This window comes from Alexandromys fortis, unplaced genomic scaffold (assembly GCF_014885135.2).
Source record: "Alexandromys fortis isolate MF-2015 unplaced genomic scaffold, M_Fortis_MF-2015_v1.1 scaffold_125, whole genome shotgun sequence".
Lineage (NCBI taxonomy): Eukaryota > Metazoa > Chordata > Mammalia > Rodentia > Cricetidae > Alexandromys > Alexandromys fortis.
This window is the reverse complement of record NW_026068026.1, coordinates 243,031-270,355: the sequence shown is the minus strand read 5'-3', so window position 1 is coordinate 270,355 and position 27,325 is coordinate 243,031. Positions and strand designations below refer to the sequence as shown.

The 27,325-nt window shown below is 55.0% G+C and overlaps 1 protein-coding gene across 1 annotated transcript in view; it reads right to left on the bottom strand.

Annotated features, from left to right (window-relative positions):
• The window catches only part of Lrp1 (LDL receptor related protein 1), a 79,603-nt gene that overhangs the window by 20,917 nt on the left and 31,361 nt on the right, over window positions 1-27,325 (bottom strand). The window contains exons 13-42 of the mRNA XM_050163948.1: window positions 26,933-27,155; window positions 25,888-26,089; window positions 25,527-25,652; window positions 22,114-22,254; window positions 21,884-22,009; window positions 21,406-21,522; window positions 20,955-21,035; window positions 19,286-19,453; window positions 16,414-16,596; window positions 15,911-16,111; window positions 14,678-14,923; window positions 14,302-14,499; window positions 13,135-13,339; window positions 12,787-12,951; window positions 12,067-12,311; window positions 11,827-11,955; window positions 11,007-11,234; window positions 10,724-10,898; window positions 10,537-10,631; window positions 10,223-10,372; window positions 9,914-10,054; window positions 9,407-9,541; window positions 7,821-7,952; window positions 7,425-7,559; window positions 6,755-6,884; window positions 6,506-6,632; window positions 5,490-5,641; window positions 5,278-5,402; window positions 4,701-5,078; window positions 2,788-2,977 (exon numbers count right to left, since the gene is read on the bottom strand). Coding sequence (XP_050019905.1) covers window positions 2,788-2,977; window positions 4,701-5,078; window positions 5,278-5,402; window positions 5,490-5,641; window positions 6,506-6,632; window positions 6,755-6,884; window positions 7,425-7,559; window positions 7,821-7,952; window positions 9,407-9,541; window positions 9,914-10,054; window positions 10,223-10,372; window positions 10,537-10,631; window positions 10,724-10,898; window positions 11,007-11,234; window positions 11,827-11,955; window positions 12,067-12,311; window positions 12,787-12,951; window positions 13,135-13,339; window positions 14,302-14,499; window positions 14,678-14,923; window positions 15,911-16,111; window positions 16,414-16,596; window positions 19,286-19,453; window positions 20,955-21,035; window positions 21,406-21,522; window positions 21,884-22,009; window positions 22,114-22,254; window positions 25,527-25,652; window positions 25,888-26,089; window positions 26,933-27,155 — 5,049 coding nt within the window. The remainder of the gene's footprint in view (window positions 1-2,787; window positions 2,978-4,700; window positions 5,079-5,277; window positions 5,403-5,489; window positions 5,642-6,505; window positions 6,633-6,754; window positions 6,885-7,424; window positions 7,560-7,820; window positions 7,953-9,406; window positions 9,542-9,913; window positions 10,055-10,222; window positions 10,373-10,536; window positions 10,632-10,723; window positions 10,899-11,006; window positions 11,235-11,826; window positions 11,956-12,066; window positions 12,312-12,786; window positions 12,952-13,134; window positions 13,340-14,301; window positions 14,500-14,677; window positions 14,924-15,910; window positions 16,112-16,413; window positions 16,597-19,285; window positions 19,454-20,954; window positions 21,036-21,405; window positions 21,523-21,883; window positions 22,010-22,113; window positions 22,255-25,526; window positions 25,653-25,887; window positions 26,090-26,932; window positions 27,156-27,325) is intronic.

Here is a 27,325-nt window from a genome sequence, read left to right as displayed (position 1 = left end):
TGCCAAGCGACTCAGGCTCCCAGCCTCCGGCCTGGTCCTGCCTCCACCACTTTCCAGCTTAGGCAATTTACCTGCCCCCTCTGTGCCTTAGTTTTCTCCTGTTTAGTGGGGATGATACTGTTGCCTCACAGAGGGTTACAGAATTAAACAGTATATATTCATCTCAGTGACACTTTTCTGTGAGTCTACGGCTAACTGCTTTCTCTGAACTGAAGCGGGAAGTCCTTGTTAAGTGTTGAGCGTTTCCTTGGCCTCAGGCACACATGGGTCATACCCTCAAATTTTGCTTTCTCCACAATTTTAGGGCCTTTGTGGATGTGGAGTCTGACTTCCAGCCACGCCCTGCTGCTTATGGGGTGGCGGTAAGGACCCCGGGGATATTAAGCACAAGAGTGGTAACATGGTCACCCTCAGAGAGCCTGCAGTGGATGGCGAGCCTTGGGTCTTGGTTCCTGAGAGTCCCTCACTTGAACGAGGGTGGTGAACCCTTTCCCCCTTCCTGTGAGATGTGCCAAGGAACATAAAAAGCAGGTTCAGAACAGAACCTGCCCCTGGCCACCCACACCTCAGTCCCTCCCTGCTTTGACCCGTTTATTCTCCCTGCAGGGTCTCCAACCTTGGCCTGCCATGAACTCTCTATGTAGCCAAGGATGACCTTTAACCTTCTGAGCCTCCTGCCTCCGCCTTCCAAGTGCTGGGGTTATAGGAATGTGCTATCATCTCAGGTCTATGCGGTGCTGGGGATTGAACTCTGGACTATACACGTGCCAGCAAGCAGTCCAGCACGAGCTACACAACGGTCCTCTTTCCATCTCCTTATTCTCCCGACTCAATCTATCACAGCAAAACTTGACTCTTCTTAGACAGGTTTCTCTGTGTAGCTCCGCCTGTCTAGGAACTCACCCTGTAGACCAGGTAATTCAAAGATTCGCCTCCCAAGGACACAGCTACACTTGGCTAGTGAGAGAACTCTTTATGGATGAAGATGGTACCCATCCAGCCTGTCCTGGGCAGCAGCTAGAGCGCGCTCTCGTCCTTCCTCCTCCTCCTTCCTTTAGGTAAGGCCTGGTGTATCCCAAGCTGACCTTCAACCAGTTATGTAGCTCAATGATGCTCAACCCCATTGTTCTATCTCTATCCCCCAACGATGGATTATAGGCATGCATCACTATGCCTAGCCTGAATGTTCTTTCTGAACTTGTACAGTCTGGCCAGTGGATTCCACACCCTTAGATCCAGCCCAGACCACACTCACAGTGGAGCATCAAACTGGCTTACAAAGAATGCACTGTGGGTTAAGAGTTTGGCAACATGCTGGGCGGTGGTGGCGCACGCCTGCAGAGGCAGGCGGATCTCTGTGATCAGAGGCCAGCCTGGTCTACAGAGGGAGTTCCAGGACAGGCTCCAAAGCTACAGAGAAACCCTGTGTTGAAAAAAAAAAAAAAGTTTGGCAACGCTGCTTTATGGGACAGTGTGATGGGGGAGGGGAGGCTCTCCTGGAGTAGGTGGCCGGCAGCTAGAATCATAGTGGACTCTCTACCTGTTCAGCTGTATGCTTCCCAAAGCCAGCATTGCTCCAGTGGAGATCAGAAGTACAGCTGTCTGAGCCTCTATCCTGGCACACTGGCTCGTACCTGGTCCCTAGGACAATCTCATCTCTCTCCTGGGGTATCATGTGCCATTGGTATCCGTGTCCACCATCACCCCTCAGCTGCCTCCCGTGGACACGCTCCTAGACTTGCAGTCAGGGCAGGCCATTGGCACCATCACGCTATCCTCTCCCCTCAATATTCTTCTCACCTCATCCATTTGTATTTTGTTTTTTCAGAAACCACTGGCTCTGGGATATGGGGAGGGCATTTTCCTGGGCTCAGCTGAGAGGAACTTGGTGGGTAACAAGGAGAGCATCTCTTCTAGCCTGGCAGAAAACTGAGCTGACAGTCTCTCCCTGGAGGCCCCAGGGCCAGCCCAGACAGGTGAGGTCATCAAGGGCAAGGTAGGGAATCTTCGCGTCCCCATATTCAGACAGCTAGGGCAGAAGGGAACAAGGATCCTCGTGCTGGGTCTCCTGGGCTGGATCTGGCAGGAGTTACGCCAAGGTGAGGAATGAGGGGTACAGTCACCATTCTGTGTGGTGGCTTCTGGGGCTTGTTGGTCCCTTTGTTCCCTACCGAAGCTGTTTGAAAACACCCGATTCCAGATGATCCGGGTGTGGCTCACTGGCAGCCCACCGAGCAAAATGAGGAAAGGCAGGACAAGCTGGAGACAGGTGGGCCAGCCCCCTGCCCTGCTCAGGCCTGCCATGCCCAGTGCTGTCCTCTGCTGTCCCCTTTACTGTCCTCCTGTTCTGCTCCTTTCTTACTCTTCCCGCCCTGAGCCTTGTGCCCACAGCTGCCTTCTGTCACCATGGGCAGACCTGTCACTGCCCCGGCTGCTCATGGATGAGACCTCTGCTCGGCTAGGGCTTCCACATGCTCAGGCTCAGTGAACCTTCGCTGGAGCTGAGTCCTAGAGTCACAGGTACTTATTCAGTGTTTGAGTGTGGCTATGTGATGGTCGACGGTCACAAAGCCAGAAGCGTCCCTTACAGCCTTCAACCTTCCCTTTGGTTCTGGCATTTGAACGATTATCCTTGTTCCACACTGTGGTGGAGGAAGCTGAAGCTCAGAGAGGTTATGCATCTCACTGAGGCCACACAGCAAGCAACAGTGGAGCGTGCCTCTCCTGCCCCTGCCCCCACACAGGTCCCCTGCCACAGCTCCCCACCCCTGAGGCCCAGCAGCTCACTTCTGGCACTCGTCCAGCACAAACGCCCTGGGATGGTCGTCTCCCGACATGGTGATGACAGTCTCCCTCTCGAAGGCCCCCGGGCGAGCCTGGTCCACTGTGTGGCGGGTGATGGTGGATGTTGTGTAGCTCGTCCAGTACAGCGTGTCCCAGCCACGGTGATAGGCTAGGCCTTCCACAGAGCCAACATCTGCGAGAGACAGGGCAGAGGACTTGTGGGATGTGGGAGTGTAGCTAGAGGCCTCTGGTCTGATTTGCCTCAGCTTCTCCCACATCATCTTATCACACCACCCGTGGCCCACCTTCCTCCTCCGCCCCTGCCCCCTGCCCCCTTGCCTGTCACACTCTTTGGGAGCTGGGGTTCCTGCTTATCCACGTGTGGAGATTTCAGGTAACTAAATCCTACTGGGGCCAGACTGGAAAGATTCCTACTTCCAGAGGCCTTGAACTGGAATATTTTGTAAAGCCGACACAAGCTCAGGGTAGAGCATATAAGAAGCCAGAGCTTGGGGCTGGAGAGATGGCTCAGTGGTTAAGAGCATTGGCTGCTCTTCCAAAGGTCCTGAGTTCAATTCCCGGCAACCACATGGTGGCTCACAACCATCTGTAATGAGGTCTGGTGCACCCTTCTGGCCTGCAGACACACATACAGACAGAATATTGTATACATAATAAATAAATAAATATTTTTAAAAAAATTAAAAAAAAAAAAAGCCAGAGCTCACAGTGGTGTCCTCCTCCTCCAGGGGAGGTTCAGTGGCTCCTCTGCGCGTGTCTGTGCGGCTGCCAGAGCCTGACTACAATGTGACATGAACAACATGCAGGGAGGGGCTGGCTCCCAGTCTCCCCTGACAGAGCTGAGATTAAGAGTATCCAGTTGAGCTGCTGGGGGTAGATCCAAGGTCCTGTACACACTAAGCACGTACTCCCCCACCGAGCTCCACCAGCCCTCGGACACTCCATTTTTAGACAGACAGGACACTGCGCAGAAATGTCCCAGGACTATGAAGGACAGGCCTGCTCTTTCTCTGCTGTGTAACTTGCACCCAGTTCCGTGCCTAGATGGTCTGTATGGACCTGGATGAAGAGAGGGACCGAAGGGGAACTGGGAAGGACCCTCAGGTGACACAGTGCTTGCCTGGATGCACAAGGCTCTGGGCTCAAGTCCTACTGCCATAGCAGAAAGGCGTGGTAGTGCACACCTACAACCCCAAGACCCTGGCATTGGGGCAGGGCACGGTACAGGCAGGAGGATCAGAAGTTCAAAACAAAGCTATCTGTGGCAACACAGAAAATAAAAAGGCGGGAGGGGCAAATGGGCCAAAGATCCCAAGCAGACAGCTGGACGCAGAAGCTGAGAAAACACAAGGGGTAAAGGACCGGGCGAAAGAGCCGAAAGGCTGTTTCCTGGTGACAGCCTGAGGTCGGCACTGTGTGGAAGAGCCACTGGCTGCTGAGCTCAGCCTTCCTGGACATGCTTCTGAGACCCTGACTCCCAAGGTCAGGGTAGGATGCTCGCGGGAGCTACTGAATGCTACGTGACCAGAGTTGCACCTAGGCCACGTCTGCTGCCAGTATTGTGTATCCTGGGGCAGAATGAAGCCAATGCAAGCAAGGAAGGGGCCTCTTTCTGGGGAAATGTGCAGGCTACTACAATGGCAGTGGACCTGGCCACTTAGGATAGTGATTCTCAACCTGCCTATTGCTGCGACCCTTTAATACAGTTCTTCATGATTGGTGACCCCAACCACAAAACCACTTTCATTGCTCCTTGTGAAAGGGTCATTTGACCCCCCCCCCCGGGGAGTTTTGACCCGTAGGTTGAGAACCACTGCCTTAGGACCATACAGCAGGTGGGACTCAGAGCAGTGGGAGGTTGGTTGGTGCCTGGGGAGGACTGGGGCTGGGCTCACTTTCCACGATGGTGGTCCTCCCAGAACCGTCATCATTGATCTGCTGGATGTTCCCGAAGTGGATGTCACTGAAGAAGATGCGATTAGGGGTGCCCGGGGAGGTGCCCGCTCGGTAGTCGAAAGCCAGGGCAATGACATTCTTCATGTGCTCAGGGTCCTCGAAGGGCTGCACTGGGGCGTTGAGGTTGCGCTCATCCGACAGGTGGATGCTCTTGAGGATGGTGCGCTCCGAGTAGAGCAGGTAGCCGGCGTACTCTCTGCACGAGGCGCCATCTTCTGCCAGCATCCCGTGGGCACAGGCACAGGCTCGCTGTCCACCGCCCCGGTACAGACAGAGCTGCTGGCACCCGCCATTGGCTACCGCGCACACGTTGGTACCTAGGGGCAGAGGGCATCAGAATAGTACAGTGGACAGGGTAAGGCTCTTTGGTGCCTCTGACCTCCGGGATCCCAGCTGGGAATTTCAGCTGACCCCTGCTCAGCCACGGTATATAGTATCCAGTCTTTCCTCCCCACCCTGGAGGCTCTGACTGCTCTCCGAGTAACTCTTCCTCCACACCAGGCTGTCCTTGTTCACCTTTCTGCCTGTCTCTGTTGAAGACCTTGATGTCTTTGAGCTGCACACCGATGCCAGTTCTCAGTGGCACCGAGTCCGTGGCGTTGTCTTTGCACCCGCGCTTGATGGAGCCATTGGCGTGAGTCCTAGAGAAAGGAAAGGCACGTGCAGGGTCCCGACGAGCCAGAAAGGGAAGTCACGCGGGAAAAGCAGAAGCGGGACACGGCGCTCACCTGTCACTCCAGTAGATGAATTCCTCAAACACAGACACCGAGAACATGTCCATGTTATTGCTGGCCAGGACAACCTCGCGGTTCTCGCCTGTCTCCAGGTCGATGCGTTCGATCTTGTCCATCCGGGCATCACACCAGTAGAGCTTCCCACCCTGCAGGTTAGAAGTGCCCACCTCACCGCAGGGCCCTAAACTCACAGCCAGTGTCTGCATTCCAGGCAGCAGGAATGGTACACCATGTGTGGGGCCACACCTCTGCGCCATACTTTCTTTTTTAAAAAGATGTATTTATTGTGTATATTGTTCTGCCTAAACGCCAGCAGGGGGCACCAGATCTCATAAGGTTGGTTGTGAGCCACCACGTGGTTGCTGGGAATTGAACTCAGGACCTCTGGAAGAGCAGTCAGTGCTCTTAACTCTGAGCCATCTCTCCAGCCTCCACCCCCCCCCCACTTTCATTTGCAGGATTGGAGACTAAACCCAGGGCTAAGCATGTTAGGCCAGTTCCTTCACTATCTAAAGTTTTTTGAGAAAAGGTCTTTTTATGTTTTTTTGTTTTCTGTTTTTCGAGATAGTGTTTCTCTGTATAGCTCTAGCTGTCCCTAGAACTCACTCTGTAGACCAGGCTGGCCTTGAACTCACAGAGATCCACCTGTCTCTTCCTTCTGAGTGCTGGGATTAAAGGCATACACCATTGCCCAGCAAGACAAGGTCTTAAACGAGCATCCCAAGATGGTCTTAAACTCACTATTGCAGCCAAGACTGACCTCAAACTTGATCTTCTGTCGTGGCCTCTGGAGTGCTGGGGTTACAGAGGCACACGCCACCACACCCAGTTCTCTCACATGATTACCCCCACACCATCCTAGGGCGAAGACTACTCTGGGAGGCGGATGGGCTAGAAGACTCCACAGCACTCCCTGGTCCGTGACTAACCCTGACTTTGGCTAACCACAGGGAAACGGACAGGGATAGGCACAGGGCACCTACTCCATCAGCTCCAGGGTGCGCCCATACCTGATAGTCCACTGAGATGCCGTTGGGCCAGCTGATACTGACATTAACCAACACCACTCTCTCTGTGCCATCGAGGCGAGACCGCTCAATGCGTGGGTAATGACCCCACTCGGTCCAGAACAAGTACCTGTGGAGTAGGGATGGGAGTAGGGGATCAGGGCCCATACCAGGCAGGCCCTGGGCCTCGTCAGTAAATACTGTGGTCAAAGTGACAAGGCTAGATCCAAGCCAGCTTGCCTAGGTCCTTACCCCTTCTCCGGGTGGACAGTGATGGCCCGAGGCTTGTCTAGACCCTGGGAAATGACCACGTAGCGGAAAGAGCCATTGAGCCGGGCAACCTCGATGACATCGAAACCTTGGTCTGTCCAGTAGATGTTGCCTGAGGACCAAGTTGGTTCAGGAAGATTGGTAGAGAGCCATGGACTTGGTCCCCTCCAACCAAATTTTCCCTGTAGCTCCCACTGGCTCCTGCCCATACCTTCTCAGACCTCATGTCTCCTAGGCCTCTGCTTTTCCTCTAGAGCCTATAATCCTTGATGTGGGAGTGATTTCTTACTAATAAAGAAACTGCCTAGGCCCATTTGATAGGCCAACCCTTAGGTAGGCGGAGAAAACAGAACAGGATGCTGGGAGAAAGAAGCTTAGTTGAGGAGTCGCCATGATTCTCCCACTCCAGACAGACACAGGTTAAGATCTTCTCTGGTAAGCTACCTTGTGGGCTACACAGATTATTAGAAATGGGTTAGATTAATATGTAAGAGCTAGCCAGTAAGAGGCTACAGATAACGGGCCAGGCAGTGCTTAAAAAAAATACAGTTTCCGTGTAATTATTTCGGGCATAAGCTAGCCATGCGGGCGGCCGGGTGCCGGGGACGCAGCCCCGCCGCTCTTATCACTACAAATCCCTTCCTCTGTTCACCTGCAATCCAGTCCACCGCGATGCCTTCCACTCGGCCAATGCCATTGGTCACCACATCCTCTCGCCATGTCTGGTCACGCTTGGCCCGGCTGATGGTGCTCAGGCCCATGTCCACCCAGTAAATAGTGTCATTTTCTGGAAACAGAGGGGCGGACATGAGAACACCCATCGATGCAGAGACAAGTCAAGGCGGTCAAACCATGAGGAGGGCCAGGACAGAGGTACGTGAGGGCTGGAGGTACCAGGTGCTTGCTTGGGGTTGGGGGTGGGCGAGGACCACAAGAAGGAAGGAGTGAGGCAGCTACAGCCGGTACAGGCCGCTCTTCTAGGTCTGCAATTATGTCACCCCCATAAGCTACGGAACCACACTGACCATCCCCAAGGCCAACAGCTCACCAGCATGGAAGTCGATCCCAACAGCCAGTGAAGTTCCCGACACTGGGACCAGGGCATCGGACTTGTCATTGGGATCCAGAGGGATCCCCCGGATTCCCTCATGCACGGAGTAGAGGAGGAAAGAGCCCACACCTGAAACACGAGGACACTTCAGGCATCAGCCTTCCTGGTGAAGCCTGGCCCCTATCACCCTCAGCCAAGGGCCCCAGCGCTGAGGGGACAACTGCAGAACCACTAATCGCCACTAGAGGGCAGAAAGAGACTTACATTTCTTTCTCAGCCTCCATCTGCCACTTAGAGTTCAACCCTGTGCCTCCCAAGGCCCTATCGGGAGGCTACAAGGATTGGAACAGACAGCTAGAAGGGCAGGACTCCCACTTGGGCACTGGTTTTGACCTTAGATTTCTCTTCGTCCTGCGTCTGTTCTATTCCAAATCCCTTTCCAACACAAAGTTCCCAGCACCTTGCTTGCCCCTGGGTTGGCCTTGCTCCCAATTTGCCCCATGTCTCAGGAGGCACCACTATTCCCGCCTCCCAGACCCCTCCCTGACTTTCATCCCTTTGATGGGATATGTGCCCAAATAAATTTCCCGATAGGCCTTGGTTGCTTGAGCTCTGTGAAAGAAAAAATACATGGTCAAATGCATTTGTGAACCCCAGACACTTAAAAGTCTTCCCTTGTAAGATGCTCAGTACACACAGGTACATTCAAGGCTCTGAGGCACCATGCAGAAAAAAAAAAAAAAAAAAAACCAACATGTTTCCACTTTGCTTGGCCCAGCGTTCCCTTCTGTAACACCCTCCCACATCAAAGCAGGAGGTTTCTGGCAGAGGACTTTGGGAAAAAGTGCTGTCCTCCGGCAAGCTCATAAATGGGCAAGGTCTTGTGAAATGTCTGTGTCTCGTCCCTTCCCTGCCAGCCAGCTGCTGCCCAGCCCAGAGCCCAGTCTCCTCACACCCACTTCTCATGGTCTCCTAACCAGTCTAACTGCCTGCTAACTGCCTCCGTGCCTCCCTCCCCCACTGTGTAAGCTCTGTGCCGCCAGGTTAATCTCCTCCAAACACCACTCTCCAGGTGCTCCTGACTGGGAACCTACAGGAACCCCACCCTAGCTCACAACCTTATCACAGACTTCCCACACTGCCCACTGCAGGGCTCAGGGGCCCTGGAACTTGACGGCTTAGCACCATTTGTTAGTTCTCGTATGGTATTGTGTGCGTGTGTCCCCAGTGCACACACGTGCTTGGGTTAGAACTCGGGACTCAGGGCAAAGTAAGCACACAACCCACTTCTTCATCCTGCCAAGCATCAAACTCTACCCATTCTATAAAGCCTCTGTCACCTGGTTGTCTACCTCACCAAAACCTACTGTAGACACCGGACAGGCACAGCCACTTTGTGGTCCAGTTTCTCACTATGCTGGCCCTATCTTCTGTCTCAAGCCTTTATCTGTGGTTCCCAGAGGAGTGATGCATCAAACCCAGAAGTTGCATGGAATGCATGAAGAACACTCTCTTTCCCAAATGCAAGATGGCGCAGTGTGGGAGGACGGATTAGGGTTAGGGTAGGAGACGCAGGAACTGACCCTCGCAGGCCTGCTGTCCACTCCGGAGGCTGTAGCCAGCAGTGCACATACAGGACCGAGTTGTCTCTGAGGTTGGCAGGCAGAGCTGGGAGCAGTCCCCATTGTTGACGCTGCAGGGGTTGGTGCCCTCGCGCTCTGGGGAGGGGTGGTGGACAGAGCCGAAAGGTTAGATGGCTTCATGGAAGACTCAGATACAGGCCTGGGCTGCTCGGGGACAGGGTGGCCACTGGATACACCTTGAGCCTATCAGGGTCCCGCCAACCTAACCCAACTCCAGGTCTTTTGTCTTCCCAGGCCCCGGACCTTCTAGTCAGACTGCGAGCCTACAGGACACCTCAGTGGAGATAAGGAAAAAGTCCCTGGGGGTGACAAGCAGAGCCTAACCCACCGCCACCCCGACTGTCTCGGCTCACTACTCTGGCGGGCTGCTCGTGGCTGAAAGTTCTCCTACCCCCATGCCCGCGGCCGCAGGCCCCCTGGACACCGCATCCCTCACCCACTGCCTACCTAGCTGGATGTTCTCATCATACACCTTCATGTGCATAACCAGCGTGGTGCTGTTCCTCAGCACCACAGACCCAGAACCGTCGGCTTTGTTGCATGTGCCCATCTTCTCCGACAACTGATCGGCCCACCACAGCTTGTCCCCTGGGGCGACAGGAGGGAATGACCCTTGGGAAAGCCCTCAACTCAGACCTCCCGCGGAAGTCATGAGGCTTCCGGGGTGGAAGGTGGGACCCAGGAGACCTCCCCACCATCCGGCCAACCGTGCCTGGCCTGCGATCCTCCCATCCCTCCTTCCACCCAAGCCCTCACCCATGATGGCCAGCGCCGTGGCCTTGCCCAGCTGGCTCCGCATGGTGTCGATGATCTCCAGCCCACTCCCGTCTAGATTGCAACGGTTGATTGTGTGGTTCCCAGAGCTGATCCAGTACAGTTTGCTTTCGGGGAAGTCAATAGCCAGCCCTGGAAGAGGAATGGGTGTCACAGCCATGGAGCCTGGCACCAGGGCCGCAAACACAGGAGGACATGTGGATCTGGGACAAGGTGGAGTGAGGACTAAGCCATCAGGAGAGACCTAGGGCACCAGAGAGACAGAAGCCCGCAGGAGCAAGCAGGCAAGCACATACCCACGGGACCCTTCTGGCCACTGAAGAGCAGAGTGCGGTTGCTCCCATCCATGTTGGCCATGCTGATATTGTCACCGTCAGTCCAGTAGAGCTTGCTGGGGAAAGTACCGAGAAGAGAGTTAGGGAAGAGTTCTCTCCCTCCCCCTCACTCAGGTGCGCCCCTGCCCCGAGCCGCTGGCAGACTGACCCACGGAGCGGGTGGACGACCAGGCCATGAGGCTGTTCCAGGCCCTGCACCACGGCGTTCTTGAAGGAGCCATCGAGCCGGGCCACGTTAATCTGCTTCTTGTTGGTGTCGTAACTTGTCCAGAACAGATTTCGGGACACCCAGTCCACAGCCAGTCCATGGGCATTTGGCAAGTCTGAGGGCATAAATGGGGAGTCGGTGGTTGGTGTTTGCACAGTCGGAGTAAGGGACAGGGGGACATGCTTGGGGCGAGCCCTGGGATGGGGGACAACAGCATCAGAACCTGCAGAGACGACCGTCTCCACGCCTGTGCCGTTGATGAAGGCCCGCTTGATGGCTTGCGTGCGCACATCAGACCAGTAGACACGCTGCTCGCGCGCATCGTAGTCCAGCACCGTGACGTTGTCGATGTCGGGCACCGTGAAGGAAATGATGTAATTGTAGTAGGGGGCATCCAGGTCCACGCCCCGGATCTCCATCTGACGTGCGTACAGCAGGAACTTCTTAAACTCTGTGGGGCGCAGGCCAGTCACTGAAGGCAGTCTTTGCCTCCAGGCTTCCTGCCTAGGTTAGGTTAGGTCCCTCCCCAGGTGCCTTCTGATGCCGCCGCTGGCCTTCTACTGTCTTAATGCTGTGACCCTTTGATACAGTTCCTCATGTGGTGACCCCAACCATAAGATTATTTTGTTTTTGGGTTTTTTTTTTTTTTTTTTTTGCCTGTATGTATCTGTATGAGGGTGTTTGATTCTGAAGTTACAGAGAGTTGTGAGCTGCCATGTGCGTGCTGGGAATTGAACCTGGGACCCCTGGAAGAGCAGCCAGTGCTCTTAATGGCTGAGCCATCTCTCCAGCCCCAACTATACTACTGTTATGAATCACAATATAGCATCTAATATGCAATACATCTGATATAAGACCCCCATGAAAGGGTTATTTGATCCCCCACAGGTTGAGAACCACCATAAAGAGGCAGGCCCGCCTGTGTCAGATCCCGACAGCTATAGTACTGGTTTTTGGAGCCCTTCCTTTGCTTAACACTAGAACCTCTGGCCTCCTATTCAGCCTCAGTTTACCCGCATCTGCTGGGGGAAGCGGCTTCCTACCGTAGCAGGTGGTATTGTCCTTGAGCTTCATGAGGTGGGGGCAGGCACAGGAGACAGTCCGGTTGTAGTTGATGAGGCACAGGTGGGAACAGGGGCCCCGGCCACCGTTGGCCTCACATGGATTTGGAGCTGACCCGGAGAGAAGACATCTTGTGACATGTTGAACCCTACCTGGCCCTTCCCATCTGGACCCCACCCCAACTCTCACTCTCCCTGTGTCTGCCAGCGCAGGTCCCTTACCCATGGGCTGCCGGGAGGGGTGATAGACCTGCAGGTCAAAGGGCTGTGTGTTGGTCCTCTGTACCACAGTGACATTGTGGCCAGTCCACTTGTTGGCCTTGGCCAGTGTGTTTGTCCGCCAGTCGGTCCAGTACACCTCCCCGCCATACAGTGTCACTGCGAACGGGTGTGACAGGAATTCATGTCCCCGCAGCACCTCCATATGACCGGAGCCGTCATACCGGGCTGAGTAGATGGCGTCTGACCTGAGAGTGTGAGCAAGAGAACAGTGAGGGTCTTAGGGAGGTACCCAGGTGCCCGTCTTCCCTCCCTCTGCCAATAGCCCTCCTGATGGATAAAGCTTTCCTGAGCCCTGCCAGGTGACCAAAGAAGGAACGCAAGACTGAAGTGGACGGGATGGGGTGGGGTTGGGATCCTAGCCTCATGACCCCCAAGGGAGTCTCCTAGATTTCCTTCCCAGGCTTGCAGAGGGCACTAGAGCTTTGGTGTGAGCTAGAGAAAGGCACCTCGTCTTGGTTCCAGACAGGCAGAGCCCTCAGCAGAGGGCACAGGTTGCGAGCAGAGAGGAAGGTGGGTAGCTGTCGATCACAACTGCTTTTCTCTGTCAGTCAGTCCTCCCCATCCCTCGCCAGCCCCAATTCTCCTGTCAGAGTGCTGGTCCCAGCCCCTCCCCCTGTCCAGGTGCTGCTGCCTCGACCCTGGTTGGTGGAGAGTGCTGACCTGGCATCAATCCAGAGGATACGCTTCTCCAGGTAGTCCACGGTGAGCCCGTTGGGCCAGCCCCCCGAGCCTGTCTCTCGGTGGATAGTGCGGCGTCCAGCCCCACTCATGGATGCTGCCTCAATCCGTGGCAGGCTGGCATCCCAGTCTGTCCAAAACAGGATCCTAGGGAGAAGCGTGAGGAAGGCCGGAGCTGGTGGTGGCGGTGCCACAGGTGAAACAAGGGAGAGGTGGGGCCAGCAGTACCAAGATGACAGGTGTCCCTAACCAGGCTGAACAGAACACAGGGTGGGGGAGGGGGAACCACAGGGCTAGGGAGGGACAGGAGGGGACAGACACAGTCCTCACCCATCCCGAGGGTCCAGCGCAATGGCCCTTGGGTGCTCAATGTCCCCCGCCAGCAGAGTGGTCCGGAGGGTTCCATCCAGCTTGGCCACCTCGATTTGGTCCAGGTTACTCTCCACCCAGTAGATGTTGCCGGCGATCCAATCCACAGCCAGACCCTCTGGTGTGGCCAAGCCATACTGAATCACTACCTCAAAGCTGGTCAGGGCTAGGGAGAGAGGGTTGCGGTGGTTAGGCACTCCCGGGCTGGGGCACGGTAGAGGCACAGATCCCAAGATCCTGACGACCCACCCTCACCCGACACCTCTGCCAAGTCCTCTGCCAGGCCTGGCTCCCACGATGGCAATCTCAGTGTCCCCAACTCTCCTCACCCAGGCCTCTTTCCCACCAGGAGGTGGGTAGAAAAGGGGCTCCTGGAGGAGGGGGTGAGGGCAGCCACTTTCTGCATGCCATGCAGATGGGGTTAGCTGGGACAGCAGGTCAAGAGGAAGCTTCTGGGACCATGTTTGGATGCAGTATGAGGATGATGGAACTTGCTAGAAATTACTCCACAGGACGTCCTGAAGATGGCCTATGTTAATACACCCATGTGTCTCCTTACTTTAGGAACTGTCATGCGGTTAACAGATCAGTTTCCTTAGCTATTCTCCTGGCCATGGACATCTGAGATGTTTTCAAGTTTCCTTGATAATCAACAATAGTAAAACAAGCCACCTTCTTGCCTGCATTCAGATGCCACCTCCTCAGGGACCCGCCCTGACACAATTTAAAACCCTGTCTTGATCAACACTGTGTCCAGTGCCAGTGTACAACAGATCCTCAATCCTGAGCCTGTGGCGGCTCAGGTTACTCTGAGAGAGAGGCTCAGGTAGTCCATCCTTACACGATATTTTCCTTCTGAGCCTGAAATCCCAAGATTGGGGAGCCAGTCTTCAGGCCACTCCAAAGAAAGGGTGATCATTTTGTTAATTATTGGGCTGGCAGCAATGCTCACGATAATTACGGGCATCAGGCTCTGAGACCCACAGCAAAACCTAACCCAATTAACGGGGTGGGGGTGGGGAACTGGAGCCTCAGCTTTGGGGCCACCTGGATCTGGGTCTGTGACCCTGGATGCCCAAGTGCCATCTGTGTACCATCCTGGCACCACTCCCAGACCCAGCGCATCACCTCCGTTGTCCAGAAGCTTCCCACGGTAGATCTTGTCTTCTACCACGTCGGTCCAGTAGAGGGCACTCTGGCTGAGGTGGAAGTCCAGGGCAATGGTGTTGCGTAGGCCAGGCACCAGGACACTGTAATCCCCCTTGTGAAGGTCAATGCGCCTGATCTCGTGGCGGTTGGAGAAGATGATGAAAGGTTTGAAGGGATCTGGTGGGAGGGATGGGAGTGGGTCAGCGAAGGGTGCACTGTGCCGCTGTGCCGTCCTGTCCAGGTATGTGAGGGTCTCTGTTGGCCCGGGCCTTCTGTCACATAGCGCCCACCCAGTGTGGATTAGGGGCATGGCCAGGACAGCTTGGCTGGTCCCCCACACTGCACCAAGTCGTACCCAGACTGCGGCAGCTCTCGCCGTCAGGCTCCAAGACCCAGCCCTCATAGCAGGAGCACTTCACACTGAACTTGTTCTGGTCACATTTCTGGCTGCATTTGAGGTGCTTGGCACAGTAGCTCTGGATCTGGCAGGTGTGGTTGTCAGGGCCCAGCTCCATGCCCAGTGGGCAAGAGCACACGATCCCTTCACCAGGAGCCACCGAGCAGTTGTGACTACAGCCACCGTTATTCAGAGAGCACTGGTCTGCGGGGACAAGCAGGGGACAGTCCAGGGTCAAGATCTGGCAGGAGGCAGGACATGGCTGTGTCCCATCCCAAGCCCTGGAGCCCTAACCCATGGCCCCCCAGAAGCCTCTGCCCTGGGGGAACACGTGGAACACGAGAACTTGACACCTGGAACCATCACCCCCTTCCCCCCACACCTCCCTCCGCTCTCCATGTTCCCGTAACCTCTTGGGTCCACAGCTAGGACCTGGGCATTTTGCCTCCTCTCTGGGAGAGCCCTTTGGTCAAGGCCCTTTCTTTGATCTCTCCCCATTGAGGTGTAATTTGGGGGAGGGTGCAGAGGCAAATGCCCTGGCCCCTCTGACAGGATCTGGAACTTGCTGTCAGGCAGCCACCACGTCAGCAGTTTCTGGGCCCGTCTTAGATGGCTTTAGCACCATTCTTCTCGTTTCACAGAAGTCACGTGACTCTACTCAGACCTTCACATCACCCCTGTGGCCTTCGCTGACCCTGACCCTGTACCTTCTCCCTCATTCTGCACATTCTGCTCATTTCTGGGAACCCGGTTAAATTCCCTTCCTCCAGAAGTCTGCTCCACCCTGTACCTCACCTCCAGCCTGCTCTTCCTATTTAGCAGTGAGTGAGGGGGTCTATTCCAGGTCAGGAGTTCTAACCGCCCCCTTTTCTGTAGTACCCATGGAGTGGTGTGACTCTGGACTAACCCCTCCCTGCATGTCCGTGGGGTGGTGTGACTCTGGACTGACACCCACAGAGGGGTGTGCCTCTTCCTCCTCATCTGGAGACATACTGTCACTGTCTCACTGGGCCACCTTGTGGAGTAAATACTGGAATTGTGGGATGCCTCACGCAAGGCCACAGCAGCCCTAGACCAATGGACACTGTTGGAGACCCTGCATCCTGCCCGCTCTTGCCCCAGACCCCTTCCCACAGACTGCGCTGGCCAGGACGCCGCCACACCGCGCGGCCGAGCCCGGACGCCGCTCACCGCACAGCTCGCCCTCGTCCGAGCCATCTCCGCAGTCGTCTTTGCCATCACACAGCTTGTCAGGGGGCAGGCAGACGGAGGTGTTGTTGGCACAGGGATGTGAGGGAGGCCTGCAGGCCAGGGCCTCACAGTTCTCCTCGTCCGAGTTGTCCTCACAGTCGCTGTCCCCATCACACACCCACGCTTTGCTGATGCAGCGAGCTGAGGGGGGCAGGCGCACATGAGGAGCAGGCCTGGAGACTGGGACTCCCTGTGCCCAGACCCAGTGGGCTTCTCTGACAGGGTCATCGCTGAAGCGCTCTGGGGACCGCTATGAACCACAAAGCCTTTGCTGTCAAATCCACACAGATAACTAAGACAGCAGGAAGGACACTCAACTCCGGCCAGGGTTTGGGCTCCCAGGGTCCTTCGTGCAGACCTGGCCCCTTCCTGATTCTCCCTTCCCCACTACGCCACCGCTACCCCTGCCACCGCATCTACAGTCCCCCCAGTCCTCTTTTCACCTGAGTCCTTGCAGCCGAACTTGACATTTGGGTCACAAACATGGGTCACCCCCTCACAGCTCTTCTCGTCACTGGAATCCATGCAGTCGGTGTCTCCGTCACAGCGCCACCGCAGGGGGATACACAGGCCATCCAGTCGGCACTGGAACTCATCGGTATGGCAGCCTCCAGGAGGTCTGGTGGCTGGAAGACACAGGGGTGCATCAGGGGGGAGCAGCCCTCTGGGTCAGCCCGGATGCTAAGCTGAGGAGGCCTGGAGCATCCCGTGAGCCTGCGGACAGCCTGGCAGCCCTGAGAGACCCGTCGAGAGTCTCAGATGCCACACCTTCAGGGACCCCAGTGATCATCTAATGTCCCCTTCTCTACACTCAGGATGGAGACTGGCTAAGGATTTTGTCACTGCCCTCATTCACTCCATGCTCTCCGAGTGCCAGCTAGGTTCTAGGCACCAGCCCAGGCACTGGCAGGGACTAAGATCAAGTTCTTGCTCCGAGATAACTCAGGGCCTAGTGGAGGGAGACAGATCAAGGCTATGACTGCAGACAATGACACACTTTGTGGAGACGAAACCAGGAACGGTGCCAGTCTCGTGGTGACACTTCAGATGAGAGTCACCAGGACTCTGAGCAGAAGCCATTTGAGCAGGGACAGGAATTAAGTGAGAGCGAAGCCACAAGGACACCTGGAATTGCACACCAGGCAAAGGAAACCCCAGTGGGAAGCGGCTGAGATGGGCCAATCGAGCCAGAGTGGGGAGGGAGTGGACGGGAGGCAGAGCATGGGTCAGAGGTCAAAGGGCTCAGAGGTCTCAGCAAATTTTCCATGTGTGCAGGGAACTGGTATAGCCTGGGGGCAGGGCTGGGGCACAAGCTCAGTGGTCCAGCAGGATTGTGCTGTGCCCCATCCGAGATCACAAGCCACCCAAGTGCAAACACTTGGTCAGGTACCGGGCTGGGTCTCACACTGTCATAGTGTGCCCACCGCTCCATCCTCCCTGCCGTCACAGGGCTGGTACCCTCTCCTCACGTATCAACTCTCATCAGCTGTCTATGATCTGACTCTTCTTCCCCGGGAGGGTCTGAAGTTCAGTGCGCTCTAATTTTCTTCTGGAGCTGTCTCCCAAAGTGGCACCGACACTGTACCTCCTCCCAGTGCTCCCCCACTGCCTCTGTCTGATCCCCACTGCCTCCCAGGTCAAGCCTGCCTGACCCTCATACCCCACTGGAAGCTGCCGCCTCTGAAGCAGCCTCATTCCTTTGTCAATGCAGAGGCTTCTCTTTTCTGCCTGCCTGCCTGGCCCAGCTGGTGCAGCCGGAAGTGTTCAAGTCTCCAAGCTGCCCTCCGCCCCCATAGGAAGTCTCACAATTTCTTATGTCTAATGGCCAGTCAGGCGCACCTCCTCCTGAAGGGTCCTAGGCCATGCCAGCTCAGAACCACAGACTAACATTACGGCCAATCAGATCTCTGATCCCACACGCCAGGCCCCATCCATGCCTCTCTACCTATTGCCTGCAGGAGGAAGTCCACACAGAGGAAGCCATTGGTCCAGGTCTGCCTGGCTTGTTGGGTAACACCTGCACTGCTTCATAGAGCATGTGGGATCCCTTCCTAGATCCCCAAGTCCTTCTTAGAGATGATCCTGAAGACAGCACTGTTCCCTGATCCTCCTGAGACACCCTTGGTTCTGTCTCTCAGCTGGATGCACAGTGGGTGGTCCACGGCACCCACTGTTCACAATTCTAACTCCGAGGCAGAGATTAGCTGGTGGACCATGGACCATTTAAGGCTTGATGCAATGTCAGCTGTCATGAGTCGAACTGCTCCTGTCCCTAAAAGGATGCTGAACCACCTTACCTATCAAGGTGGCCTTGTTTGGCAGTAGTGTCTTTGCCGGCTGAAATCATTGTGGTAATAAAGCCTAATTCACAGCATTAATGTCTCTATAAAAAGAAAAATGTGGACCCAGGGACAGACCCACTCAGGGAAGGAAGACACTACATGAAGATGAAGGTAGAGATAGGATGAAGAATTTAGTGCAAAGGAAGGCCTAAGGTTTCCGAGACGCTGGGGACGTGTTTTCCTTCATGGGCTGGGGAGGAGCCAGCCCTGAGGACAGTTTGCTCTTCAGGACTGTGTGACGGTGTGCTTCTGTCACTTAAGTCACTCAGTTTGTGGCTGTGGACTACAGAAACCTTAGGAAACTAATATGCTAAACACAATCAAATTCACAGGGGGAAAAAGGACTTTCCTAACCGTCAGAATCATCCCAGTTCTGCAGCCTTTCCCAACAGCGATGGCCAGAGCTAAGACACCAACACCCCAGGGAGGGCCTGTCTCTCTAGGAATCTTGGCCTGCCCCAAGTGGCCTCTTCTGGGCCCTGGGCACCCCCCTCACTCCTTCCTTTGTACTCTTCCTCCATCCATAGCCCAGAATGACATTGTACTCTTAGTGATCGATCCTCCTGCCTCAGCCTCTTGTGTGGTGGGGTCAGAGGGATGAGCCACCATGCCTGGTTAGACATCCTGTCAATCCAACGCTTTACCAGACGCGTCCCTGCACTGCGTTTCTGTGCTTACCTCACTGACCTCCTATCAGCAGGGCCAGGCCAGCCCTGGTCTTACCCCTCTTCTTAAGGGAAACTCAGAGGCCCACAGAGATAAGTGACTTGCCCAAGGCCACCCAGATAACAAGTTGCAGAGCTGCAGCTGAAACCTAAGGCCCCCAAGGGCCAGGCCCTCAATCTGAGCAGCATGTGGCAATGATCTGCATGCTATCTCTTTCCGTGGGGCGGGAGCCTCCTCAAGGACAAGAGGCAAACCTCAGGGTTCCCTGGTGCTGACACAGCGGGGCGAGGGCCGCTAGAGGGCTCACCCTGGTTGGTACAGTTGGCATGCGTCTCGTCGCTGTAGTCCCCACAGTCGTTGTCCCCGTCACAGGTCCAGTGTTCAGGGATGCAGCGCCCGCTATTGCACTTGAACTGGGTGCTGGAGCAGGAGTGGCTGCAGCCGGCCTCGTCACTGTTGTCCCCACAGTCGTTGTCTGGGGGGGAGGAGAAGAAGGAGAGAGTCGAAGATGGGGTTAGCAGAACTACCTCTTCTGTGACCCCAGCGTGGCCCACTCGGCCCCTCATTCCCACCCGCAGCCCACTCCACCCCCACTGAGAAAAACAACAAACAGAAAAGTCACAGAAACTGCATAGACCGCAGCATGCACCATGGCCCGCAGGTGGGGAGGGTGGGGGGCTGGGCTCCAGGAGGCCCCACTCTTGAGTCTCAGGAAGCTGGGGGTGGGGGCATCCTTTTCAGCAGAGTGTGGGAACAGGGACTGCTTACTTCTGGGGGGCCTAGGCAGAGGTTCCCCTGGTCTGGGAGAGAATGGAGGCTGGAGTATAGGTGAGAGCCTGCTGGCTGGAAAGGCCTTTATCCAACCACACCCTGAGTGTGGACATCGCCAGACACTGACGTGGGTGGGGTCTGCCTGCAGCTGAGGCTCGGGAGTTCTGAGGTAGGTGTCTGGGTGAACATCCTGCCTGCTGGGCCCCAGAGTGACGTCCCCTGGCACTGACAGGGCTCACCGGGAGCGAGGCTAGCCAGTCGTCTCAGAGTGTGCTCCTGTCCCTCCTAACTGGATTTGCTTTTCCTCCCCCAAGTCTCAGCTTCCTCAACTCCACCTCTGTCACTTCCTCTTCCCTCTGAAGTGCCCCGTGTCCTCTCTGCAGCATCACATTCCTGTGATTTCCACTCCTGCCTCTGCCGCTTTTGTCTGTGTGTGTCCTGGTAGCTCTGGACTAGCAAGCCTAGGAGACTGGGGAAACTGAGGCTGGGGGGGGGGGGTCCTGGGGTGATGGTGCATGTGCGTCTATGCACTGACCGGCAGGCTCAGGACAGGTCTTTTCGTCAGAGCCGTCCCCACAATCCTTCTCTGAAACACAGAAACCGCCAGGGCAACCATTGGCACTAGAGACACAGCAAGGAGGAGGGCAACATGGCACTGACCCAACCCATCCTCACATGAGCCACTGGGGCAGCACGCCACAACATAACACCACACCACGCAGACAGGACAGGACAGAGCCTGAAACAGCACACGCAACAATCACTTGCATGCGTGTTTACACACACTGCGGCCCCTGTGGCTCAGGGCTAACATCACCTGGTCCATGGCTGACCTCCAGGTGTGCTTCCAAGCCTGAAGCCCAGAGCCTAGGGCATGCGATAAGGACCCCAGGAGAGAGGGGAAGTGGGGAAAAGCGGATGGGCTCTAGGCTAATCCTCGAATCCTCACTAAACTTTCCTCAGCCCCTTGAATCCTGCCAGAAGGCAGGCAGCTCTGCCCTGCGCAGGTAGGAGATGATGCAAGGTAAGTAAGGCCTCCCTTCCGCCCACCTTAGTCCCCTTCTCTCCTAGCTAATCCTCGGGGTTCCAGTGCCCTGCAGGGAGCCCCAGCTCGAGTCTAAGATCTTGCCCTTCTCCACCTGGGGCCTGGCTGTGGCTTCTGGCTTTCCTAGGAACCGCAGTAGAAGGAAGGAGGTAGGGCTCACCATTGTCACATCTCCAATTGATGTTAATGCATCTGCCGTTGTTGCAGGTAAACTGAGTCAGGGGGAAGCAGGTGGGATAGGCTGTCAGGGAGAAGGAACAGTTGAATAGGGTCCTCAAAGCCACGTGTCCTCACACTGAGTAAGGGACCCTTACATACGGAGGAGCCTTTAGCCAGATGCGGGTATGAGAGGCTCCCCAGGAAACTGCTGAGTCGCCCCTGCTAGGCACCAACACAAGCACTGAGGTTCCCCACTACCCCCTCCGCCCCCCCCACTCGGCCGCCACACAAACCAACACTGTGCCGGTGAGATGCTATTATTAGATCCCTGATGTAAACAAAACTCCACGGAGGGAGGCCACGGGAGATAACTTTCTCAAGGATACCAGGTGCCTCCACCCATGAGCTGCCCCTCCCCTCGGCCAGCCTGGCTCTCCTGCTGTCCCTCTTACCACATGAGGCTGACTCATCGGAGCGGTCCCCGCAGTCATCATCCAGATCACAGGTCCAGGAGATAGGGATGCAGCGGCCGCTGGCACAGGAGAACTGGTTGGGTGGGCAGGTGCGAGCTGGGGGTGGGGAGCAGACGTAAGAACTCATCATCCAGTCCCTCGCTTCAAGTCCTTTCCTCCCCCATCACCCTCTGTTCCCGGGCCTGCCTTGTTTGAAATGTTATTCTCTAGTGTCCCAGATTGCACTGGTGCCTGACTCCCTCTCCCAAGGGGTCTCTGGGATCTTTGGGACCAGGCTCCAGCCACATCTCCATCTTGAGTTGTGGTTTCAAGCCCAGCTCTGTTGGTTTGTCCATCCTGGCAAGGAACGGTGGACCCCACCTCCTGTCCAGGGCCCCGTCCCTCTGCTCTGGGAACGCAGGCTCTTTTCTTCCCTTCCCTGAGGTCTGTCTCCCCACCCACGGTGCTCAGTCCGCACCTGAGCAGGTGGCATTGGATTCGTCCTCGCTGTTGCCACAGTCATTGTCCCCATCACAGAGCCAGCGGTTGGGGATGCACCGGTTGTTCTCACACTTGAACCGGTCCGAGGGGCAGGTGTGCTGATCTGGGGAGGGGGACAGGTCAGGGGTCAGCGAGAGGGTGGTCTCTGGTTCTCGGGTCTCTTGCTGCCTGGCCGCCGGAATGGGCGGGGTGGGCGGGGCGACTCACGGCACAGCGCTGGCGCCTCGTCACTGTTGTCCAGGCAGTCGTTGTCACCGTCACACTTCCAGCGCTCCTGGATACAGCGGCTGTTGGCGCAGGCAAACTCGCCCGGCTGGCACTGCGGTGGGGGCACGTAGGATGGGTTCGCTGTGGACACCACAGGAGTGTGAGGGGGAAGGTTAGACCCGGGCCATGCTAAGGTGCTAAGGTTCCCTTACTTCTCTTTTCATCTCTTGTTTTTGATAACACAGAGTAATTTTTCCCCTAGTGCGTACTCCTCCACGAGCAAATTATCTGGTTAGAAGCGGTAACTCTTTCTCGGGCAACGTGATACGCATGGCAATGTCTGCATCTCCCTGCAGTCTGAGAGCAAACAGCTTTCAAGAGAAGCCATTATGACACACCAGAGGCTTGTGTGGTCCACTGCTGACTTCCTGAACAGCCCCTGAGAGTCATCTCAGTCCCCCAAGGTCCTGTCCTGGATGCTCACAAATCCATCAGCTCCACCGCAGGAGCGAAGACAGGCCCTCGACCTCTGCACGCTCCACCCTCCTGTCCGCAGGGTACCTCACCATCACTGTGCGTGCGTCTTGGCGTCTAAGCAGGCCTCTGCCTGCGCGGCTGGCAACCTGGAGCCCAGACTGTAGTGTCAGCGGCCCCGACCTTTACACTTCCCTTTTCCCACCATATTCCGAAAATTTCTCCAGGGTACCATGGGTGCCAGTTCTCTCTTCTCCACCCCACGGGCCACTGGGCCTGAACGCTGGTGTGTGTGTGCTTTGCCCCACACCGGGCTTCTTGGCTGTCCTGCCTCCACCTTCCTAGAAGTGAGCACTGACCCTCTCTGGCCGCTCTCTGTGATGGTTAAGTCTGCTCTGCTCCTGGTCCAGGGTCACTTCCTCTCTAATCATTCCTGCCTCCATTCTTAATGATGTCCACGACCACAAAGAGGATCGTTACCCTGGCCCCTCCCAGTTCCACGGCCTCTGCCAATGGCTCAGCCTCCACTGGCCTCAGCCTTGCTCTCAGCTGGTGCTCTACTGACCCCTTTTTCTTTTCTTTTCTCTTCTCTTCTTTTCTTTTTGTTTTATTTTGTTTTTGATAAAAGATCTCACTACGAGCCGGGCGGTGGTGGCGCACGCCTTTAATCCCAGCACTCGGGAGGCAGAGGCAGGCGGATCTCCGTGAGTTCGAGGCCAGCCTGGTCTACAAGAGCTAGTTCCAGGACAGGAACCAAAAGCTACAGAGAAACCCTGTCTCGGAAGTCTCGGAAAAAAAAAAAAAAAAAGATCTCACTATGTAGCCTTGACTGACTTGGACTTCTCTCTGTAGACCCGGCTGGCCTGGAAGTCATAGAGATCTACCTGCTTCTGTCTCCAAGGTGTGCGCCACCACGCCCGGCTACTGACGCCATTTTCACTCCTCGCACTGTGATGAGAAAATTATTCTGACCATGGGAAAGGATAAGCAGGTGAGAAATGCAGAAGGGTTTTTAAGAAATGGACGCTGGGGTCAGGCTCTCAGGTCTGACTGCCTGTGCTAACTTGGACCTCAGTTTCTTCACTTATAATAGGAATGATAAAAAATGCCATTCCCAAAGAGAGGTTTTAGGGAATACATAATTACTACTACACGGGAAATGCTTAAAACAACACATAGTCTCTGCTCAGTGAGAGTCGGCTGTGATTGTAAAACACAGAACTGAAAACCACCTCCTACTGTAGAGGGTGCCTCTGCAACAGCGGAGAAACGGTTGAGAATGACGGGACAGTTTGGCTGTTAAAACGGCTGCTTACGTATTCATGATACACCGCCAAGTGGCTGAAGCAGGAGACAGGAGAGTGTGTGCAGCTCCTGTCATGCAGAGGTAAGCGTGCAGAGCAATGACCTGTGCATTCTTCTTTATATTTTTATATACTGCACATTTATTCATTTTTGCAAAGACTATTTTAATCTCAATTGTGTGTGTGATACTGAGAACTGAACCCAAGACCTTACCTAGTGGTCAACATCCCTAGAGTCTACTTGCACTGAGGAAAACATGAGCTTGGGGACTGGAGAGGTGGTTTGGTAGTCAAGAGCAATGACTGCTCTTCCAGAGGACCCAGGTTGCATCCCCAGCACCCACACGGTGGCTGGCAACTCTTTACAACTCTAGTTCCAGGGAATCTGATGCCTCTTCTGGCCACCATGGGCACTGCACGCACACAGTGCACAGACATACAGGCAAAATACCCGCACACATAAAATAAAAACAAAGAAATAAAATCATGAATGAGCTGGGCTTTAATCCCTGCACTTGGAAGGCCGAGGCTGGCAGATCTCTGGGAGTTCAAGGCCAGCATAGTCTACAGAGTGAGTTCCAGGACAGCTAGGGCTACACAGAGAAACCCTGTCTCAAACAAAACAAAACAAAACATAAAATCGTGAATGTAAGGCATGGAAGCTGTAACACAGGGGTAGAGCGATTATCTAATGTATATGAGGCACTGAATTGATTCCTGGCACATGAAAATAAATAAATAAAGGTAAGAGAGGATACTGTGACAGATAAAAGCCAAAAGAGGCAGATGTCCAGACACGCAGGGTGACAGCTCCATACAAAACAGAACGAGTAACCTGTGTGGCTCACAACAACACAGTGGTGGCCACCATTCTCCTAAAATGTCCTTTTAAAATGTGTTTGTTTTTGAGACAGGGTCTCCATGCTGGCTAGGACCTTGCAATTTCCCTGCCTCAGCTCCCCAGTGCTGGGATTATAGATATGTACACATTACCTGGCTAATTCACAACATTTTGCTTTTTTGAAAGACAGGGGCTCACTATGCAGCCATGAAACTCACTCCAAGCCGGGTGGTGGTGGCGCACGCCTTTAATCCCAGCACTCGGGAGGCAGAGGCAGGCGGATCCCTGTGAGTTCGAGACCAGCCTGGTCTACAGAGCTAGTTCCAGGACATGCTCCAAAGCCACAGAGAAACCCTATCTCGAAAAACAAAAACAAAAACAAAAACAAAAAAAAAACAACTCACTCCATAGGCGAAACTGGCCTTGAACTCACAGAGGTCCACCTGCCTCTGCCTCCTGAGTGCTGGAATTAAAGGAACGGTACCACCATACCCAGTCAATGGTATGCTGAACTATTGTTATTTCACTCTGATAATGAATTAGGTTAAAAGGAGCTAAGAATCATCTCCTCCTCCCTCACATGGTTGTCTCGCTCCCCATTCATTTGCCCTGAGTTTCAGGCTCTTTCAAGTCTCCACTTCCAGTGCCTTTAGCCCCAGAGTCTCCCTGAAGCCCAGCCCCACAGGGCCTCTCTTTGCTCCGAGACCAGAGCATTCCCCTGGTCATTCCTTCTATGTGGCATTCTCCTGCAGGAGCTACCTTCCCATCCTTGCCCCCAGCCAGGCCCCTCATACCCAAGCAAGTGACGCCATCTGTATCCAACACCTGGTCTTCAGCACAGGCACACTGGCGGCTCCCAGGGGTGGCAAGGCACAGGCTGCTGCAGCCCCCATTATTCACCCGGCATTTGTTGGTACCCACTGCAGGAGAGGGGAGGACAGGGAGGGGCAGCAAGGTTAAAGAACAAAGCACAAAGACTGGGGAGATGTAAGAGGAAGTCGGGAGAGGAAGATCGCGTTGAAAGAGAGAGAACATAGCCATGGAAAAAGAAGTGATTGGAAAACAGAGTAGGAGGACTTCTTGGAAGCCTTGTGTATCAGAGGCTAGGGTTCCATCCTGCCAACCCCCTGTCCCTAACCTATCCCACGGGAGTACCTTGCTGCTGCTGTGCATCATACATTCGGATCTCAAAGATAGGAGGCCGCTCGCTGCGCAGAAGGGTCACAGTAGGGGGTGTGCCTGCTGCACCCCGTTCCAGGCGGTAGACACTGCCACTCCGATACTCGGTCCAAAAGAGGTAGTTGCCATGGTGACACAGGCCAAAGGCATGATTCAATTCAGGACCCTCGTATACAATCTAGGAATGGAGGGGATGTTTCTGAGGAGATGGGGTCAAACAGAGATGCTTAAGGGTTGCCTGGGGCCCTGGTAATGCTAACTCCTACAGGTGCCCAGAAAGGATACTGTCCTTACTGTCCTCTCCTGGGGCCGTTCATCACTCCTTTATGGCACACACACACACACACACACACACACACATGCACGCACGCACACATGCGCACGCACACGTGCAATGTACACATACACACACATGCGCACACACACACACACCAGCCAATACTAAGGGTCAAGCTGTGATGGATACTAGGAACAGATTTGCCCCTGAGTACCCATTGTCTTGTGGAGGCATATGTGGTGATCTGAGGGAAGAGGAACCAGAAGGAGCTGGGTAGATTCCCAGGGAGCAAAGGCTCGGGAGTAGAGGTCTTATGGTGTGTGCTAGGAATTAATAATCACTAACTGTCTAGTGTTGCTTGTTCAAAGAGTGTTGGGATGTGGAGACCACAGAGGTAGCCACGAGCTGTACTGTGAGGGACCTGATACACCAAAGACTTTGATCCACACACCTAAACACAAACGCAACTCCTGAAGTACAAAACCACCCAAGTGAACAAACGTGCACATATGCTGTCCCTAGGCAGCGCACACTTCGGTGCATACACGGGTGTGAATGCGAGCAGAGGCCAACAGACATTCTCAGATAAACAACACACACGATACACAAACACACAGGTGTACCATTTATGGAGCCATGAGTAAACATATAAGCAGCACACAGGCCTGGACACACGGACTTCCACATTCCCACGGAGTTTCCTGCATAGGAACAGGGGTTAGCAATGCACACATGCCTGCCCACCTTCCGGTCGGTGCCATTGAGCAGTATGGTCTCGATTCGATCATAGAAGGCATCGACCCAGTAGAGGCGTCCAGCTGGGATATCCAGGCTTAGCCCATTGGGCCAAAGCACCGTCTTGGAGGTGACAAAGATATCTCGGTGTGAGCCATCCATCCAAGCCCTCTCCAGACGCCCTCGCCGGCTGTCCTTGGGGTCCTCCTCCCAGTCTGTCCAGTACATCCACCTGTGGGCAGAGACTGGTCAGCACCATGTGGGTCACCGTGGCCATCAACAGTCTCTCCTGTGAGGCTAAGCACTAGGAGACATCCAGTACTCCTCCCAGCGGTCTCTCTGAACTGTTCATTCCAGAGACACACGTTCACTTACTCTGGCCTCCATCCAACCAACACCTGA